A 20,472-nucleotide genomic window follows, 5' to 3' on the forward strand; every position below is an offset into this window, starting at 1 on the left:
TTACCGGAAATATCGTCTGCAACCGGAATCTTGAATGTTAGCTCTTCCTACGCGAATTTATTATCGTGGATTTCTGAAGACCCGAAAGGATTTCCCGTCGTTGCATTTCGACTCGCGATAATACGAATCGTCATGTAACCTCAAGCGAACACAGGACTAAGTCTGTTTGTTCGACCTACTTTTACACGTGAATTACGCGATTGCCATTAATGATCCAATTTATTTTAGAAAGCACACAATACAAGAAACATTATAAATAAATATTACTTTATTGTCATGAAATTAATACAACAAGAAATCCATATTCTCTTGTGTGTGTTTCATATTCAACATTAAATATAACTGATATCTAGTTAAGTATATAATTTGGTTTAAATCAAAGAGAGACAGTTTTAATAGTTGAAAAATAAAACAAACTTTAAAAATCATAAAACAGCGCTGATTTCAAAAAATCAGAAAATGCGCTTCGGATAATGCAACTGCATCATTCGACGCGATGGAAATTAAAAATTTGTGGATGAACTCTAGTGTGAGCAGTTTCGATTTTTTCCAAGTACGCTATACTCGGTTTCTCTCTTTCCTTGATCGATTTTTCTAGCAAAGGACCGCCGATGAGTGCCTCCACATCTTTCGTGAGTAAGGATGGTTTCCATACCGGAGCGCAAAGATCTATCACGGCGGCCATATGATGCACCTTTCTTCTCTTCTTCGTTGCGAGAAGCTTTTTCGTCGTGCTTGTGACCTCCTTGGCAAGATCTTCCTTTTTCAATTCCGGAGTGTGTCGAGATTTTTCCGCAGTCACGGTACTATATAAAATATCGCGGTTAAATTATCGGCAGCTGAATATCGAACGGAATGCGACGAGAAATTCGGCTCTCTTTGAGTCTGCGAATTCTTAAAATGATCGGAAAATCATTCGACGCTGTACGAGCGGCATTTGGAAATTTCGACGAGGCGTCTCATTTGCACAGAAATATTTTAATACAAAATAAAATTTTTTTCAAATTATATCCTCGGTTTTTAAACCGATGTTTTTTTATTATCAAAACATTGAGATCAAAACCTGCATTTACGATCTTTCTGAACGAATTTTCTCGTTTTCATTCTCGCTTTGTTGGCTTCTCGAATTTCCCTTTTAGCTCTCGTTGCATCTTCCACGAGTTTCTCGAGCAACATCGTCTTTTGAAGAGAATGAACTCTTTCCTCGCGTTTATGAGCGCGCAGAAGCTTCGTCCAGGACACTCGTTTCTTCCGTCTCATTTCGTCTTTTCTTCCGATCGACATCTTCGTTCTGACGTCGTTCCTTGACCTCGTTTTCTCATCGACTTTGTCCTGTTCCTCACGACCTTCGACTGCTCGTGCTGCAGACCTAATGCTCGCGATTCAATATGCTTTCGTGAATTTTAAAGTAAAAAGAAACAGTCGATATCGAATCGAAGTGAATTGGGATTTAAGTTGTATAGCAAATTTTTGGAATATCATATTTTAAAAACCATTGAAAGTCTGTCGATGTTGATGATATCAAGTCACTTGATTGTTCGATCCATGAAATATATCAATCTCTTATTGAAGAAGTTTTGTGAAGAAAATACGCGTGATTAAAAAATATTTTAAATAAAAATAAAATGATATTTATTGCGATAAAACGTGAAGGGAGTGCGTTGTATCTAATTTTTAATTTTCCGGAGAGAAATTCGCGACAGCAAACGTCAGGTTTGCAGATAGCAACTTTGCACGGTCTCGGTAACCTGAAAACGAACCTTCGCAGCCATTTCTTCGGAACTCTTTTTCTCACTTTCCTACGTTTTCTTTTGCTAATTTCCTTCGCAGGATATTCCAAGACCGTTTCCACCAACGGCGGTAAGAATTCTTCCGTCATTTCTTTCTCTTGTTCAACGTCTTGTGCTATTTCCGTCGTAGGAATCACGATCTCGGGCTTCTTCGTGTTGAATATTTTCTTGGCCAGCACTTTCGTCTCGGCGGTTTCTCTTTCCTCGTTTATCATCGCGTGCCAATCTTTTTCGATCTTCCGACTGCTGAGTTTCTTCATAGAACGATGCTCTTTGAACGAATTTAAATCATTAATTTCTTCCGTGTACTTCTGTTTTTCCTGAAAAAAAAATAAATATTGCAAATTTTGCTAAATGATAAATGACTTTTCTCTTCAGATTGACCCAATCTATCTTGATATTTCGGCTGTGTGAAAATTTTTCAGATACCTTCAATATATATGTTTGTGAAACACATATATATATATGTGTATAGAGAAACTAATGCATTGAAATATTAAATAAAACCTAATCAAATTTCTTTCTGCTGTATACTTTATGTATTGTATAATTACTATAATTAAAACACATAATGCGAGAAAAAGAACGATTACTCCAATATTACTTGATTGACGATCTCGAAGAATCTCTCTTCGGCATCATGAAGTTCGGCGTCGTCATTCTTCACTCTTCTTTTAGACGCGACTCTGCTTTTCTCTCGTTTTTCGTGCATCTTTCGTTTTTGTTCGTGTTCGATTACTATATGTTTGTTTTTTTTCTTATCTTTCGCGTCTACCAATATGGATTCTGACGCTTCTATTTCAGATTTCTGGAGTTTTATTTCTTTCAATCGGGTATCAACTGTTTTCACGAAACGAGACCCTGTCTCCAGATACTGACAGTGAATTTGTAAAGCGCGATAAACATTGTTTTACTTATTGTATTATGCCTAAGAATTTTAAAGAAGTAAATAATTACAGTACGTATGTACGATAAGTCTCACCGTCATAAGATCATTCCGTTCATTTTTATCGAACGAGTATAACGCTTCCGTTGACTCGACGAGATAAACCATACCGACCGAATTTCCGACGGCCAATAAAGCGCCTGTCTCGTGTGCCGCGATCGCAGTTAATTTTTGCTTACACAATTTTACCGATAGCATTGGATACCGTAATCCCATCAAAAGATCCCATATTGTTAGAATACCAACACGCGTTATCACATAAAATAATGAATGTCTCACTTTATTCCAACAACCACGGACAGGATCTTCTCTTATAAATCTAAAAATCGGTAATTGTTTATTACGTATGTAATAAGAATTTCAGTATCAAAATATAAATTAGAAGCATTTTTATAGAGCTACTTGCATCCAATTTTGATGTTATTATTTATTATTCTTAATTTTTCTTATAATTGTTTTATTTTCAAGAAAATACCTCGTTGTCACGAGACTGTCGTCTTTAGTTTCTTCAGTCCAGATGCGGGCCGTACAGTCGCCGACAGTGAGGAAAATTTTTGGATGAAAGCCACTGCGATCAACGGAAAGAACCGGGCCGTAATGAGCGTCGAATCGCAGAGCTAATTTTTCAGCCGGTGTTTTCGCTTTTCTCGAACCGCTAATCACAATACCGTTCTCTAGACCAAACATGAACTTTGTGCCCACGCTAGGCTCATAATCGGCCGATGTAACTCCGATTGCTCGATCCATAACCGGTGTGTTAGGTGTCAGAAGATCGAATACAAGAATCTCGGTCGGACTTCGCAGCTTTCTGGTATCCCACCACATAGCTCGACCGTCCGTAGAGCCCGAGAAGAACTCCGTGTTGCTCTTTGTAGCGATCCACTTCACCGTTGTCGTGAAATCTCTTTGAAAATGCAGAAATTTTATTGTTTGCATTATTTTCCGAGAAAATAAAATTTATTTTATACACATATAAATTAATTTCGATACTTATAATTATTTATATTATATCATAAATAAACTGTTATTTTATACAAATTACATTGCAGCATTTTTCATAGATATGAAACAAAATAGATCGAATTATGTCCTCCCGCACACGTTGACGTGCAGAAAAAGTCGCACGTGATGTGACGAACATCGCGCGAAAACGAAATGAAACTTAATTGAGGGCGGAAACGTGGCAGGTACAGGATTTTATTCATTTATCATCTTGCCACGCAAACTCGAAACGCGTTCTCGGCCCAACAGGAAAACCAAGTGCACTGAATTATGAAATTCAAAGTTGCGGCGTCGCGACTAGGCGTGTTCTTGTCTAGATTACCTATGACTGAATTGACGATGAGACGTTTGAACAGGAGTAGTGCCAGTCCTGATATCCCAACTGCAAACTTGGCCTGACGTCAGACCACTGACAAGTACAGAAGGATCACGAGGATTAAACTCGTTGACCACCGTAGCAGACGGAGCCTCCAGTGTCATCCACGGTTTATTAGGATCGTCTAATGCGTGTTTTTTGAGAATTAGTTTTACAACGTCCGTGGTCGATCAAGTAAATGGACAAAAAAAGGGATATGTTAGTTTTGTGCTATTAAAAACCTGCTTTTTTGCGAAGTCCGATTTTAGACTATTAGATATACGCGCCATTAAAAAGATACGAGGATGTATTGCACGATTGGATTTTATTTTAAAACACACCAGAAATATCATGTTGTTAGATGTTGTATCTGATGTAGTTTTATGTATTTTACGTATGCTCAGATTTTTATTTGTCACAAAAAGATCATTGTAATAGTTAACGTAAAGAAATTACAATTTTGAGATGTTACAATTTTTGTTTAAACTTTAATAGATCAATAACAACGCGTATGATTATTTCATCAATCGATATTTCATTGAATACTGAACGGGCGCTGTGCAGAGAGAATTGATCACGAAGACGTCGCATATACAATTGCTAAAATTGGATTTCACGTGAGATTTTCCATATGTTTGCGTTCATCTATTAATATCTAATATTAATATATTTCTTTTTTCACTTAGTACGACATAAACATTGTGTATCGTAAGTTGTTATATCGTAAAATTTATAGATTTGCTTGGCGATGTTTAGGATTATCATTACTAAAAAAGAAACGTCAATATGCGATCGCATTTAGCAATCGGGTAAAACGTTTTAATGCGATCTGATTGTGATTTTGCGCGCTTTTTTCACCTACCGATCTGCCATATGTACGCAATTTTGCTGTAATCTGGCTCGATTCCAAAGGAGCAGTACGAGATCGCCATTTTACTGCCGGTATCTGGCGACCACGAAATGTTGTTTACCGATCTCGTCGGCTTTTGAGGATCCTCGTAGACATTTACTATCCTAAAATAAAATTCGAACAGGCTGTTGTTTTTTTTGCTGTCAACGTAATTTGAAAATCAGATATCAAAGTTCTCAAGAAGCTCTGTGCTCGTTATTTTCGTTCGAAACCTTTCGCGTGAGTTCAAAAGTGATTTAAGAATCCATGAGCAGAGGAAATTGTTAGTTTAAAACGGTAGAAAGTACATTTAGCAGAATGCATAATTCACGTCCACTACGATTTTGAAATCCCGACATATGTTCCTTCGGGCTCGGGCCAGCTTTAAATTTTAAATCTTTCAATGGCATCCTCCTGTGTCCCTCTACGCGAATATATACATTTTAAAATTGTCCATCTCGGAGAGACAGAGACATCACAAAGTTTCGAGCATACTATCAAATATCGTATGATAATAAAAAGAATTCTTTTTGTTAACCAACGACCATTGAATTTTTAACATTTATATTATTTTATCGACCACGATCGTCCAACAAAGTTCACCAAAAATATTTTTATCGTAATTGTTTTTATATGAATAATTTCAGTCGCGCTTTATAATGTAACACGTCGAAAATGAATTCTTATACCTGGTGCTACGAGGTTTCACTAATTCGCTGGGAATCATGTCGTCGAAATAGTTCTCGTATATGTTAAGCGCGCCGTTTTGGAGAAGATTGTGTTCCGTTTGCTGCGGAAAAGAAAACAACGTGATGTTTGTGTTTTCTGGAATAAAGATAACGTTGTATCAATAGAGTTGAAATTGTGCAATTGTTTAGAAAATTATTTCTTCAGATTTTCGAGTAAGCTAATTTCAAAATATTTCTACTGACAAAAATAGACATTCACCATATAATCTATAATTTACTTTGAATAAATTTCGTAATTTTGATGCCCATTCATCGTCTTTTTCGACTCGTCTGCGAAACCTCGCTGTAGTCTCTTCGTCTTTCGGATTGATTTCTTTCGGCCAGCCACCTTCGAAGTGAAACATTCCGCTGTTTTTTGAATGAACGCCAACAGTCTGGGCCTAAAATTTCAGAGAAATGATTGATTACTGAAACGATAATGTGAATGATGCAAGACATTGGTTGCCGTACGTACTTAAACAGTCTGTGTTCATACACGAAATTTATACGAAATGATAAATTAAATTTGTTAAACATTATATACGTGGCGCTTATATTTCTATCGTTTTTTTGTGAATTATTTTAAGGTTTAAAAAAAAACTAAAAATTAACGAAAACAAAGAAATAAATCAGTTCAGAAAACTGCTGTCGGGAAACGAACTTGTTTGGTGGAAAACAATGATTTGTTTTATACGGAAAAATATATGAAACACACAACTCGAACAGCGAAACGTATAATTCCCACGATCGAAAAATTCGCTTCGTTACAAAACAGAGCTGGGAAAACGACACACAAAACTCTTCACGTAAAGTACTGATAGTTTGATAGATGTTGCAGTTTTGTAGAAAATTGCGCACTTGCAACGTCAGGTAGTGAATTCGCCAAGACGATGCACGGGATGTTGCACCGTCAGCCGCGTCAGTCTGACGCCAATTTTATCGCAAGTTGCGTCTAGTTCCGCTAAAGTAAAACGCACCTGATTTTTGAATATATTAGTGGACTTTTCAAACTGGCTGCAGCAAGTTTGCTCTCTGTTACATCGGATAACTAAAATCAACTTGAGAGCTGTTGGTTATCTTGAATATACAATTTAAGAGAATACTATAATATAAATATAAATATAAATATATATATATATATATATATATAATTATAATTTTAAAGAAAAAGTTTTTCTAACCTCATGCAGTGCTAACTGTTTAGTAAATTGCACGTTGACATTGCAGTAAGTCTTTGTTACATAATTGGCCATAGCGTCAGGATCCGATTTAATCTCCAGGTCCAAATGCGGACCGTGCACATCGAAGATACACTGCTTGCCAAATTCAGCGCGTGTTTTCAGAAAAACTTGCTTGATTTCCATCGTTTAACGCCGTCGAATTAAACCGACAACTTTGCGCGTGCGAAGCTTACGAAGAGGATAAATCAGCGTAAAAATACAAAAGGCAGACAAAGCTGTCGAATGTGTCGCAAATATGCTATTGCACGTGTTTTCTACGTACGTAAAATTGCGCACGATTGTCTTATCTTGATAACGATACAATTGATATTTTTCGAGTTTGTTCTTTCTTTTTGTTATGAATTCTACTGACTTCAACTTGTTTCTTACTGAATATTAGCATTCTTCAAGTTAGAGTTTGGACATATTGTGTCTTCATTTGATTACTTGAATTTCTAGTTGAATCAGAAATGGCGAAACGGAGAATTGACTAATCAAGAGACATTATTTAAAACAGATCGTTATTATATGATAAGAAAAGAAAAAAAAGTTTTTTAAAAAACTTAAAAATATAATTTTATAAATGAGTTATCTATAAACATACATATACATATAGTCTCTTCTAAACATATTATTTACTGAGAGACATAAAAACATAACACTTTTTACTGAATAACAAAAAAAATAATTATTAATTTTATCACAAACATAATAACATAATATTGTTGTATTATATTAATATATATATATATATATATATAACAACGTTTATATATGTATATACATATATATATACATTTATTATTGTGCAAAACATTGCATATATATTAATACATACAATGTTTTATTGGACAATAATTATTTAATTATTGCAGCATGCTTATTATACTTTTGCTATTATATAATCTTTTAACTTGCAATCTTTACTCTGAAAATAATAAGACGTATTTTATTTTTAATTTTAAATTATGACAATTTTTTATACATTATTATATCAAATTTGATATACGGAAGAATATACATTTATAGTGTTCATGGGTTTACGAATTTTACGCAATTTTATTATTTCTTCTATTAGCTGCATTTACGATGATTTTGCAAATGGCGCGAAAATAGTTTTCAACAGGAATTATCTCGAAACGGGAGCGGCAAGTTTCAACGCGGAAGATTCGCTACATTACGCTTCTCGAGTGTCTATCGATTTGCTAATCCGTGCTACACCTGTAGTTTTCCAGTCGGATTTACCGGCCAAATAAAGAATCCAAACGAGACCCTTTGCCTAACCGATCGCGAAACTAGGCCAGTGTAGAATTCTTCGACGCTTTTAATCTCTTGAAATAATGAGACGTGAGGACTTGCTTCATCTGCTAGGATTTATTTTTCTTCCAACCAGAAGCAAGTATTCAATACCAGCAAATCAAGAAATTTCGTATTTCATAATACAAAAATCGACAGTTTCTTATTTGAGAATTGCAACAATTAACGAACTTTTGTCGATTGCTGCCGAAAAATTGGATACACTTATCGGTTTCTACTCTACGTGAAAATAGTTTCGATTAGAGATGTTCTCTTTCTCTTTTTTTACAAGTCAAATTACTTTACACGAACTTCTTCAATCAGCTCGCGGGTTTTCCATACGAATGTGCACGTTTCTCATAATATACACACGGGAAAGTATAGGGAACATCTCATGATTCTTCCATGAGCGCCATCTATTTGCTTTCGGTTTTGCTAAACTTTCCATTTTAAACTCTTCACTCGGAACTTTCCTCCCTTGTCTCAGACAGAGATCCGCATTCTGTGATTCGCCAATTTTGTGCAAAATGCATATTCGAGATCTCGCTTCTTTCTTCTTTCCCTTCTCCGTTTTTCTTTTGCTCAGTCATCTCTTCTCCGCAACTCCGGCATTGATTAATTGACCTCTTGGTTGTAGCGTTTCTTCCTGAAACATGCTTCTTGGAACGCTCACCGGCGAAATACCTTTACTTCACTCTTCCATCTGCACTTCTCTTTGCAATGCACTTTGGTCTATCTTTGTCGTTTATTCTTAACGTTACAAAATAGAATATTATTTTATCGCATCCGACGTTCTTTTTCATCTTGATTGAGGCTCTTTCAACTAATTCTTTATAATCTCAACAAATTACATAGCGGATTTTAGTAACAATGTGCATTTGAATGAACTTTAGATGTTACGTATACATCAAAAAGCTACATCTTTGGATATACGCGCAATCGGTTTATCATTTTGAAATTCTTGCCAAAGAAATGAATTATGAAGAAATTTGTTTTCTTATCGTCTGCTCAAAGTCTTTTTGCCTGTTATATCACTAAGTGAAAATGTGACCCTTGTATTATTCGCGATAATTTCCATAATTTAATTTATATTAGCTTAATCCTCTGGCGTTTCTGATGCGCCGCAAACTTTGTGAGAGAACGTTTTTCGCAGATTAAACAACGAGCTTGAATTTTTAAACTCTATCTCTGTTTTAGCGAACTTTTTTGTCTCTCAGAGAAAGAGCGGCATCGAGATCTTATTTTCATTTCCGCGAGATTCATTTCGAAGTCTTTCTTGGAGACGCGCGAATTGCATACTGTGATTGCAATTTTGCACATCTGCGCTTTCGTTTCGGCATTTGAGAAGCACCGCGCAATCGATTAATCGGATAGAAAGTTTAATGGCGCGCGTCTTTGATCCTTGCGGTAATTTCGGCAATTTACCGTCTCAAGTTTTGACCTTTCTCTTGCTCTTATTTCCCTTACCTTAATCCTTTCGTGCACAGTCTCTTTTGTCGCTTTTGTCACAGTCTTATCGCGCTGCTCGAAGAGAGTTCAAACGAAGAGAGATGGCAATCTCTTTACGTAATATTCTTCGATCGCGAGGCAAGATGAAACCATTAGTGCGTCATCTTGAGTTTGACTTTTTACTTTGGGTCTCGCGCGACTTCATTCTTAAAACTTCTCCTGACTTGATTTCGCTTTTTTCAATTGCTTTAATATTCGTACGCGAGCGAGTATCTCATGTCACTAAGCAGTCTATTTGATTCATTTCTTTCTATGCAAAGCACTAACTCAAACGTTTTGAGATTCCATTCAAATGTAGAGAGTGCTCGCTCAGTCAGCTTCTTCTTTGGTTTTTGGTTTTTTATAGAGCTATTTAAAGTGAAAGGAACAGCTTAATAATTTGATTTTTTGTTCAAAAAACATTTTTTAAAAATAGCGTTTAAGACGTTCTTCAAGATGTTTAACTTAAATTTTTACTTCGTGGTTGGCAAATTTCAACTGATATGTATATTATTTGTAATGTTACAAATATGAAATTATTAATTGTTGTTTCTACTTGTGCTGCGTCGACGCCGTTATCGTCTTCGTCTCTGACGTTATCTCATCAGATGGATATGTTTCTGACTCTCGGATGTACTTTTCGAGATGTGGTTCTGCCACCTTTCTTTTCTCTCGCGTTTGCGAAGTCTTATCCTTACCGTCACTGCTGTTGCTGAACTTCCATTTCGAGCTCGTTTCTGCAAGCTGCCGAAAATCCGATCTACCCTCTTCCGCGTTTCGTACAGGCGACTCGTCGGCGCCGTTCCTGGTTTCTCTCTTTTTCTTTTCTGATTTCTCGTACACAACTTCAGTTGCTCGGGGCGACCAGAAGTCACGTTTCCCCGACATGACTCTCTGTCTCCAGGCACGCACTTCCCTCTTGGCTGCTTCGACTTCGTCCGCGAATTTGTCCGTCAGCAATTTGTTCTCCTTCAATATCTTTCTCTTCCAGAACGCAGATTCATCTTCTTTCGAGATACCACGAGCTCGTAATTTGATCTTCCGTTTTTCTAAAATATACACGGAACAAGTTTTGCATGAACAAAATAGCTGATTCAGATAATCATTTCAAAATAAAAGAAACGCACTTAATTGAAATATTTAACATCAACGAAGTTCTTTCCCAATATAAGTTTTTTTAAATCAATAATTTATTAATTCTTTTAGCTAAGTAATTAATTTTGTAAAATTTTGCGAGATGTTTAGTTATCCCATTGTGAAAATCAAATTGCACATGAAGTTAACTACTATTTTTGCAGCTATTAATTTTGTGTTCAATTTTCAGAATTTCTGTAATTTAATCGCTTTGTAATGCAAATTACGATATAATGTATCAATGCTACGAAAATAAATGCAAATAAATTTGAGAAAGGATATAATATTAATATTAATTTCTCGATATGATATTAAATTCTGCATAATATTAAGTTTGTTTATTATATAAAACAGTGCGTAAACAAATTGTAATAAAAAAAAGCAATGACATTTTAGTTTATTTACCAGATTAAACTAAATTACATAGAATCATGTTAAACCTGCACATAAAGTCACTTACGTCGAACACGTCAATGCATGAGAATTGTCTTGTCTAATTTTTTTTATCGCCATTTTACTTCTCTCTCTTTTTCTCATTATAATCTCTGTATATAATATTCTTTCTAAAGTTTAGCGCGCGGTCAATTCTCTCAATAAAACCATCGTAATAACTGTCATTTTTATTACGGGCAAAAGTTGTTTTTTTTTATGAGAGAAAATTGTATTTAGTTTTTACCGTAATGTTATGTTATTGGTTTTTTCTATCGACTAAATATATTAGCTTAATGATATCTAAATTTTATCGCGTCGAATGTTAGTACGTAAATGTGCTGTTTCTAGAATAAATGAAAAACATTTTTGCGGAAGTGCAGCCAGTGAAATATTGCGCGTCACGGCTGTTGGCAAGACGACAGGAGCATAATGCATCTTTGATGCGTGTAACAAATGATAGTTTAATGGCGCGAGCTCAGTTCCGCGGTTGTATAGCATCCGGTTTAAGAAATCACTAAATTATAGAGTAGCGCAAGAATACGGCAGATGTACGAGCTCTGATGTTTGATAAGGTCTTTTTGTCAACACAGTGTTTAAAAAGAGGAATTCCACGGGAAATAAAGAATAAAATATTTCTTTGTTTTATTCGCGTTTACATTATATTTCTTTTCATACTTTCGTAAATGAGCGAAGCAAAACAGAACGGTTAAATTATTATTGGACAGATTTACATGCGAACTTTCGTTACGTATATCTTTCATTAAGAAACCGCGTCGACGTCTTCAGATTCTCAATTACGCCGGCATGGCATCTAAGACAGCTAAAGAGGAATAACAAGGTGGTTTAGCGCATTAATCTAATGCAAGCGTAGTTTAGTTAGACGTATACAACGCGCGCTCTAAAGGCGGCCGCAATCGCAACGTTCTTAATTAAGCTGTCCGATTGTGTCGTCGCGCTATCGAGATGTCTCCTTCGAATGTATATCCTGCAACAATTGGATCGGCGAAACGCTCCGTCAATAATAGTGACGACGCGAGAGACGTTGACGGATCAAAACAATAAACTTTTATCAATGTTTCCAGCTGATATAACGCATTCACGCGTGGTCGGATCGCGATTTTCCGTCAAAATTATCTTCTTTCCTCTGTGTTTTTTCTGCTTCGCGACGCTATCAAACTGCAACTGCGATATTTCATATCGCGTTGTCATCGATATGGTGCTCAAATGTGAAAGAAAATTATATACGTAATACCACCATAGTGGTTCAAATAAAACTCGTCGCTCAGTCCGGAAAGCACTGGCGTTATCGGATCATTCTATACGCTTCGAACGGAGATCTCGTTATCTTCGATACGAAACGCACCTGCTCGTTCATCCTAACATTCCAAGCACATGATGGGATCAAGAGCGGAAAAATAGCGTTTGTTTTCTGACCGGATGAAATGTCGTTGCGAGAGATACTTACCTTCTTCATCCGCGTAGCAGATTTCCGGCTTGCAGACTTCCACGCAGATTTTTTCCAAAATCTCTTCAGCATGACGTCTTTTTCTCGATTTCTTAAGCGGTGCTTTTGTCTTCTCGACTTCTTCAACTTCAATTTCTTCTTCCATCAAGTATTTTTGTGGGGATACAAATTTTGTTTGTGATTTTATTTTTTTCACAACAGGCTCGAGATGCTTCTCTTCTTTCTCTGTCTTTGATAACTCGTGCAAACTTGATTTCTTCTTCTTGCGCGGTGTTTCCTGAAGAAGATTTATTATCTTTGCGCTTTCGTAATCATCCATCAAGCTCGGATAGCTCGCAAGTTGCTGGAACGAGTGTAAATTTTTCATAAAAATTTGAACGACATGGTGCAATTATTGCGGTGCAAGTTTCAGCGATGCAAAGGCACGCGTTTAAACAAGAGCATCTCATACATAAGTACATAAAAAGTATCTACCATTTTCTTTTCCAACTACTTAAATTCTATCTTACCGCGTTAACTGTTTGAAAAAACGTCGTTTCCGTCTCTGTCAGATCTTCGAAGAACACATCGTTTTTCGCAAGTTTTCTTGGCTGAAACTTTCTTTTTAATTGGTCATTCTTTTCTTTAACCTGAAGCTTGCTTCTTTCTTGATTGTTTCCTTTTTTCTTTGACACTGATATTATGGACTCCGCTACTATATCAACAGCGCTAGCTTGTATCGCGTGTACTTCTTTCAGTCGCATTTCGACGAACTTCTCGAAACGACGGGATCTCTCAAAATACTAAGCAAAAAAAGCACATTGTTGCCTTTTAGTTTTGAACAGGAACAAAGATAGACCATATAGTCGAATTGAAAACGACAACAAACGAACGGCATCAATAAATTCAAACTCTAACGCGTCAGGTATTATATATACGTTATTTAAATTAGAGAAATTAAACTACTCTAACTGGAACTGTATTTTTCGGAACAAATAAATAACAATAGAAGTAAAATTTTAATTACATGTAATTGTTTTATTTGTATGCGCTTTAAGTTGTTGCTCTTAACAGAAAAGGTTTATCAAGCACTCACAGTGATAAGATTCGTTCTGTCGCTTTTTGTATTGACGGTGTAACCTTCGGAGCATTTCACTAGATATATATTGCCTTCATGAGTGCCGATTGCCAGGATTTGACCGTTCTCATGAGGCACGATAGCTGTGAGACACTCGTTGCAGATGTGAAACGCGGTCTTCGACGTATTCATATTACTCAAAATGTCGTACACTTCCAGTAAGCCGTTTTTATTTATAGTGAAGAACATTGAGTACCTAGATTTGCTCCAACAGGCTCCCTTTAAATCAGCGTATTGTTCCCTGCGCGCATAAATTATATCTTTTATTGTCCCGTATAATACGATATCAATGTTAATCTGAAAAACTACATGTTAGCATAAGTGAGATGACGGGAAATTATATATGTTTATATACGTGAGCATTTAGTTTGTCTCGCGCCGAGTATTTATAATTTTACCTTTTTTATGGTAATTAATTTATTAAACCTATGACGATTTTGACATACAAAAGTATAACAAAAGTTTAGTTGAAATTTATATATAATATTCATGCACAGCGATTTTCGCTCAAATCAAAATAAAAAAAAAAACATAAACGTGCTTTGTTAAAGTAGAGTTAATTTAGTTTGCAATTGTAACGAATCTCTAACCGGATGCTGAGCAGACTATAGTCTCTCATATCGTCTGTCCAGATTTGGACGGTCCAGTCGCCCACGGTGAAGAATATCTTTGATATGAAGGGATTCCGATCAATGGCAACGACAGGACCGACGTGACAGTTAAATCTCGTCGATAGTTTGTCTATTGGGTTCACCATTCTTCGATGTACGTTGATCACTACGCCGTTCTCCATGCCCACTAGAAATTTATCGCTCGTAGTCGGCTCAATCTGCAGAGCGGTGACACCGATCGCGCTAGTGACATCCGCTCGACGCGGATCGACCAGATCCATTACTAACATGTCGATCGGTTGCCTGAGCATCCTGATATCCCACCATTTGATCGTACCGTCAAAAGATGCCGAGAAGAACTCCATGTTGGTTTTGGAATAGGTCCAGAGCGCCTGGTTCGCCGGATTTCTTTCGCGCGTCGCCGATGAAAGCGGGAGAAGAAACGGGAATGACGGAGATTACAATTTGGCAGCGAAACGACAAGACTCTTTGGAAACGTTTTGCCGTGACGACGACAGAAATTGCAAACCGCGTTTATAAAAACGCAAGTGTTGCAATTTATTTCATTTTCTTCGTAGACTACTATTTTGCAGCATTGCTGCAGCAGTTTCATTAATTGGCACGTTTATAACGACGGATAATTGCTAATAAATTAATAATGAAATGCCATAAGAGAGGCAATACGGCCGCATTTTTTAAAGTTTTACAGATACAATTGACACATCATATTGATTATTCAGTGAAATATTAAAAATGAAATATCAAAATCTCATAGTTACTCACATTGAAGGTATTATAGAGAAAAATGATTAAAAATTATTAAAACAATCATATGTATAAGTTATCTAATAGTAAGCAACGGTGATAAAGTTTAATTAAATATCAAACATGTAATGTAATCCACTTATTTCATGCAGAAATGTTCGCACACATGTCGCTAACGATGTTAACACGATCTCGCAGTGATATCTGCGAGATATCTGTCATACCGAAGGCTATATTAATCCGAGTATCAGAAACTACCGTTTGCATGGATTTGCGGTGTTACTCTCGAAGGATATTTGCGATTCCGGAGGCCATACGTCAAAGTCAAGCGCGTTCAAGTTCTGGCCAATAATCTCGGCGGATAGGTGCAAGTTCCGAGAAACTTCCCATTCGGAGATAGATAGGTACCTGTGGCTAAACTGACGATGGGACATTTGCACTGGCCTATCCCCAATCCGGATGTCCCAGTTGCACACTTGGCCAGACATCAGCCCGCTAATCAGTATCGACGGATCGAGCGGATTAAACTCGGTGATAATTACCGGCGAGGAGGATCTCAGGCACGTTACCGGTGCGATTGGATTTTCTGTGACAAAACAAAGTTATGTATTGCAAACTTTTCAAAACTTTTTATTTTTTTCATCTTTTTGTAAACCAATTTTATAGTTTTGCTAAATGACTCGCGCGAAAACCTATACTCGTTTTTAATATACATTATCTCGAAAATAGCTTTATTGATGGATTCTCATCATATACGTAATTTGTTTTACAACGCTCATTGTTTGCGCCAATCCCATAAAGAATTTTACATTTGTCATATTACTTCACCAGAACTCATGTTACTCTGGATGCGTTTTTCTGTTTTATAGATGAGGGGGTTGGTTTTGTTATGTGATATATTTCTGTCAATACCAAACGCGCGACATAAACAACACGCGTGCACACCGCGACGTCTGGTATAGATATAAAGATTCATGTCAGTGAGACACATTTCAAATATTATGAAGGACTTTGAAACGACCAATCGATTTCCGCGACCGGAATCGGGACGGGCGCGAGTGACAGGTCGCGTTTGACGACGACACGATGAAACATACTTCCGATACGTTGTAAAACGTGTCACTCGACATCCTAGAAAAAAAAATCTGTTTTGCATGAGGTTGACATTATAGTGTACAGGAAAATTCAATAAAATTTGGGAACGCGAGAGGAAAATAAACTTTTTATGTAAAATAGAGCAACACTTTATTTAATGAAACATTTGAGTAATATATAATAAACAAATGTAATATATTAATATATAAAAAGAAAAATATCACGTATGCATATCACATTTAATATTCGATTACAAAGTGAATTCGAAGATCGATTTTTCTTTGTATTTTAAAATAAATTAAAATAAATTAAAGAACTTCTACTCTTTATTATATATTTTTGTAACTTTCTTTCTCTAAGTTGTTTCTAATGGTGTTTTCACTGACAAGAATGTACACAATTGCGGATACCACAAAAATATTTTCGTACCGATGTCCCATATGTAGGAGAAAGGATTCACATTGGGTGGTTTTGTTTCGAACTCCGTGAAACAGTAGGAAGCGACCAATCGATTCTGTGTGCCGGGTGACCACGACAGGTGGCTGACTGGTCTTACAATGGATTGCGGGTCTGTGTACAGGTTCGAAATCCTGAAAAAAAGCAATTTAAAAATCTCGTGAAATCCGTGTAAAATGGCATTTATTCGAAATTTGTTTTTCTCACCCAAAAATGTGTAAATTGCTCAACACGATAACGTTGCTCTCTTACAATGTTGATGTCCAATGTTTGGTTTTTTGTTCTCAATGTTTCGCGCAAAGTGCTTAATTGTAAGTAACAACAATTCTTCGATACGGTGAAACGAAGAAACGCTATTAGCGCTCGAAGAGAGGATGTAACGGCAATTCTTTTTATTTCGGTTGAAATGACCCGTTTTGTTTTGCGGGTTTGTCGGACATAAAAGCGAGATAATATTGCTTTTGTGATATCGTAAGAGTAAAGCGAAAACTTCATTCTCCGCTTTGTGTCGAGCAAATTGTTAAAACGCAAGTTTAGATTGGAGTTTTATCCAAATTGTTTTTTTCCTTCTCTTATTTCTCTTACTTCTTTACAAATGATTGTTTATTTCAGCAAATTTCAAATGAGAAAAGAGAAAAAAAGTTTTATAAACTATCATTGTTTTTTAAGGAACTTCAAATTTGTTTTCGGTAGCGTATCTGATTTAAGCTGAAAGCTAAGAGTAGTGTTTCTGTCACGCGCTATAAATTCAAGTGATAGAGCATAGAAGACGCGCGAAAATATTTAAATTATATTCGCCAGATAGAATAAGAAAAAGAAGAAGAAGGAAAGCAGATCAAACCGTTCACGGGGATCGATAGTTTCGAGAGCGTGTGGCACCTGTGAGGCGCAACATGTGTTTTGACGCGTGAGGAAAACGACGGAGAAAAATCGCGACTCGTGTTAAACAAGCATTGAAAGACGAAAAGACGACGAGATAAGAGAGCTCTTCCGCAAGCTTCTCGACAATAGCATCGCCAAGTGGTGAGACTACGCATCGATTCATGGATTTTCGTCTGACTCATAAATGAGTTAATAACCAAGCACGATAGGATAACGCAAGAGATAATGCAATGACAAAGTCCGTATGTTGAGCGTAAAGTTTCAAAAATAAATTACAAGATACAAGTTTAGAAAAGCTTTTTATACTGATTTTGTTATCGGGATTTTTTTTACGGTTTGAACGCGCAGAATCTGCCTTTGAAATTTACGAGATTCATGCTTCATCCAAAATCTGTAGAAAAACATGTCGCAACGGTAGTCTCGACAAAGATATGCGTTGTATGATAATTCCGTACGTGACGGCGATTTGCCGAGAGAGATTTAACCAGTCTGAAGAAGCCCGCCTCGAGCACGTTGACGCAAGATATCTCAAATATCCCTGAGATATCGACGATAGCTAGATTTAGAGTTTAATGCATGACAGCATCATTCGACACACACGCGCAATAACTGGTTCGAAAAGCAGGCGATTAAACATAGATTTCCAGATTTTATGAAAAATCTAATATAATTTGTCATTTTCATCCCTCAAAATATATTTTCTAAATGATGACAGATTGCGATTATCCGTTTTTGTCGTGATTCTATATGTAAAGATTGCCGATGCTTTTTATGGCAAAACTACAACATGAAAATTTCTCTACAACATACCTTATATTAAATGGAAGAACGAGCGCTGTTGGTATCATATCGTCAAAGTAGTGCTCGTATATATTGACTCTGTTATTTTGTTGTATGAGGTGCTCCATAGGCTAAGTGAATAAGATGAAGTAATTAGTTGATAACAAAATTGCCGGTTTACATTAGGCTTTTATCGTATTAGAAGTTTTGTGCTAGTAGTTAACACATGCACCTTTTAATTAAGCACAAATATATCAATTTCCAATTGCCGCCGTGGAAAATATACAATTAATTCTAATTTGTGACTAATTTGTTACCTAATTATGCATTTTGAATAAAAAAAAAATACTGACAATAATTTACACAGTAAAAATACATTTTGATAGCTAAATGTATATTTTAAATAAGATATTTCAAAGCGACTCACGTCGGTGAGCTTCTTCATCCTCGGCGCCCAATACTCGTCCTTCTCGACACGCCGGCGAAATCTCATCACGGCTTCCTCGTCCTTCACGTTTATCTCCTTAGGCCAACCACCCTCCAAGTGTAACATGCCGCACTCCTTTGTTGTCTTCCTGTTGGTTTGCATCTGACGCGCGTAAAAAACAAAAAGAGGCATTACGAGCTGCGCGTAACGCGAGGCGAAGTTACAAAAGCGACCTCGCCTATCTGCTTGTTCATCACTCTTAAGCGTTCTTTTATTGCAAAACGTAAAACATGAATATCCACGCTTAGCGCTCAAAACAACTCTCAGAAGCACGTCGTTACGTTAAAGCGGTTTACTTAAAAGAGAAAACGTGCAATCTGTCGCATTTGCTCGCTGCATTTTACATTGTCAATCCATATTTCCATCACGGCGCAGCTTACCTGTTCCATAGAATCGCAAATCTCATCTCACAGTATAGAGTTGATCGCATCAACAATTTACTAAGCACTTTAACGTAAACCCACGTGCTTGTCGCAGTGCGTGCGCCATCAAAAGCACGCTCTTATATGTCGATTCAATATATCAATATTATGTCCTGTCTTTTTATCAAATGCAAATTTTTTGTTGCAGAAAAATGTAATTGCACGAATAAGCATTCTCATCAAAGAACTGAAATTTTTAGTCCATTTGATTGATTTCAATGATTTCTGTACCTCATGAAGAGCGAATTGTTGGGACTTCTGTACACTACGGTTACAGTGTTTCTCACGCGTGTAATGTTGCATAAGTTTCGGATCTGGCAGGATATTCTCGTGCACGACGGAATCGGTACAGTTGAAAATGCATTGCTTGCCAAACTGCAATCTTTGCTTTATATACGGGTACTGGATCAGCATTGTTGGAAATCGTTTTTTGCGAAAAATGACATAAACGTAAAATAACAAAACGACAGCACGTACGAGCAAAGAAACGCTTTCTCGTTAAATTATTTACGAAACGGTTTGAACAAAAATCTGCGCGCACCGTTTATTTAACCGTAACATCGCGCATTTACTCTAACCATCGATATACTTTTCACGTCAGGCACGAACACTTGACGTCGACGTCGATCGAGATACGTGATACGCTCGATATAGCGTGAAGAACCATTAAGGCGATGTTCAACTTGTGAAACACGACACGCGAACGAACCGTGGCATGATACAGGAAGAATATCAGGTGTAACAACTTAATAGCTGTATCAAGCGATCGCGATTGTGTTCATCGTGTCGCTACCTGATGTACAGAAAACTGATGTGCTTGTCCGCTTGTTAGTAATAACAGATCCTATATTAAAAAAGGCATCCTATATAAAAAAGGGCATTTGGACCGAGAAGTACGCGTTTGGAGTCGAATCTATCGCACCTATTGTTGCCTCTTTTCCGCGTTGCCGATTGGTTGGTTGGTTGATCGAGTCGAATCAAATCAATAAGATCGAGAGAGTAAATAATGAAAAGCGATTTTGAGACAGGTCGTCGTATATGTAGAGAAAATTAAAAACGTAACTAAAGTCACGTGACAGAAAAGAGTAAAAAAACAACACGTGAAAATAACG

At 36.7% G+C, this 20,472-nt stretch overlaps 3 protein-coding genes across 11 annotated transcripts in view; 1 reads left to right on the forward strand and 2 right to left on the reverse strand.

The window, feature by feature from the left end:
- Positions 1-20,472, forward strand: part of LOC109853364 (furin-like protease 1) — a 167,271-nt gene that overhangs the window by 109,967 nt on the left and 36,832 nt on the right. The window lies entirely within an intron of this gene.
- On the reverse strand, positions 412-7,250 carry LOC109853365 (dynein intermediate chain 3, ciliary-like). Of its 5 annotated transcripts, XM_020425413.1 has the most exons (12): positions 6,892-6,982; positions 6,688-6,787; positions 5,950-6,111; positions 5,672-5,772; positions 4,956-5,107; positions 4,061-4,238; positions 3,212-3,640; positions 2,773-3,055; positions 2,395-2,664; positions 1,761-2,110; positions 1,064-1,369; positions 412-806 (listed from the first exon to the last, which is right to left on the reverse strand). In XM_020425413.1, exons 3-12 carry the CDS (start codon positions 6,073-6,075, stop codon positions 485-487), a joined length of 2,517 nt encoding a protein of 838 aa, XP_020281002.1. In that variant the 5' UTR covers positions 6,076-6,111; positions 6,688-6,787; positions 6,892-6,982; the 3' UTR covers positions 412-484. The 5 variants fall into 5 exon arrangements, with proteins under 5 accessions (XP_020281002.1, XP_020281004.1, XP_020281001.1 ...); XM_020425415.1 differs by lacking the exon at positions 6,688-6,787 and having other exon boundaries at positions 2,395-2,502; positions 3,016-3,055; positions 6,892-7,250; XM_020425412.1 differs by lacking the exon at positions 6,688-6,787 and having other exon boundaries at positions 6,892-7,250.
- On the reverse strand, positions 7,948-20,024 carry LOC109853366 (dynein intermediate chain 3, ciliary-like). The gene is made up of 10 exons (XM_020425417.1): positions 19,592-20,024; positions 18,879-19,040; positions 18,482-18,582; positions 16,763-16,923; positions 15,647-15,824; positions 14,453-14,881; positions 13,821-14,103; positions 13,255-13,527; positions 12,746-13,088; positions 7,948-10,763 (listed from the first exon to the last, which is right to left on the reverse strand). The coding sequence occupies exons 1-10, from the start codon at positions 19,772-19,774 to the stop codon at positions 10,267-10,269; spliced, it is 2,610 nt and encodes an 869-aa protein (XP_020281006.1). The 5' UTR covers positions 19,775-20,024; the 3' UTR covers positions 7,948-10,266.

This window comes from Pseudomyrmex gracilis, unplaced genomic scaffold, assembly GCF_002006095.1.
Source record: "Pseudomyrmex gracilis isolate BER0280 unplaced genomic scaffold, ASM200609v1 scaffold_47, whole genome shotgun sequence".
Lineage (NCBI taxonomy): Eukaryota > Metazoa > Arthropoda > Insecta > Hymenoptera > Formicidae > Pseudomyrmex > Pseudomyrmex gracilis.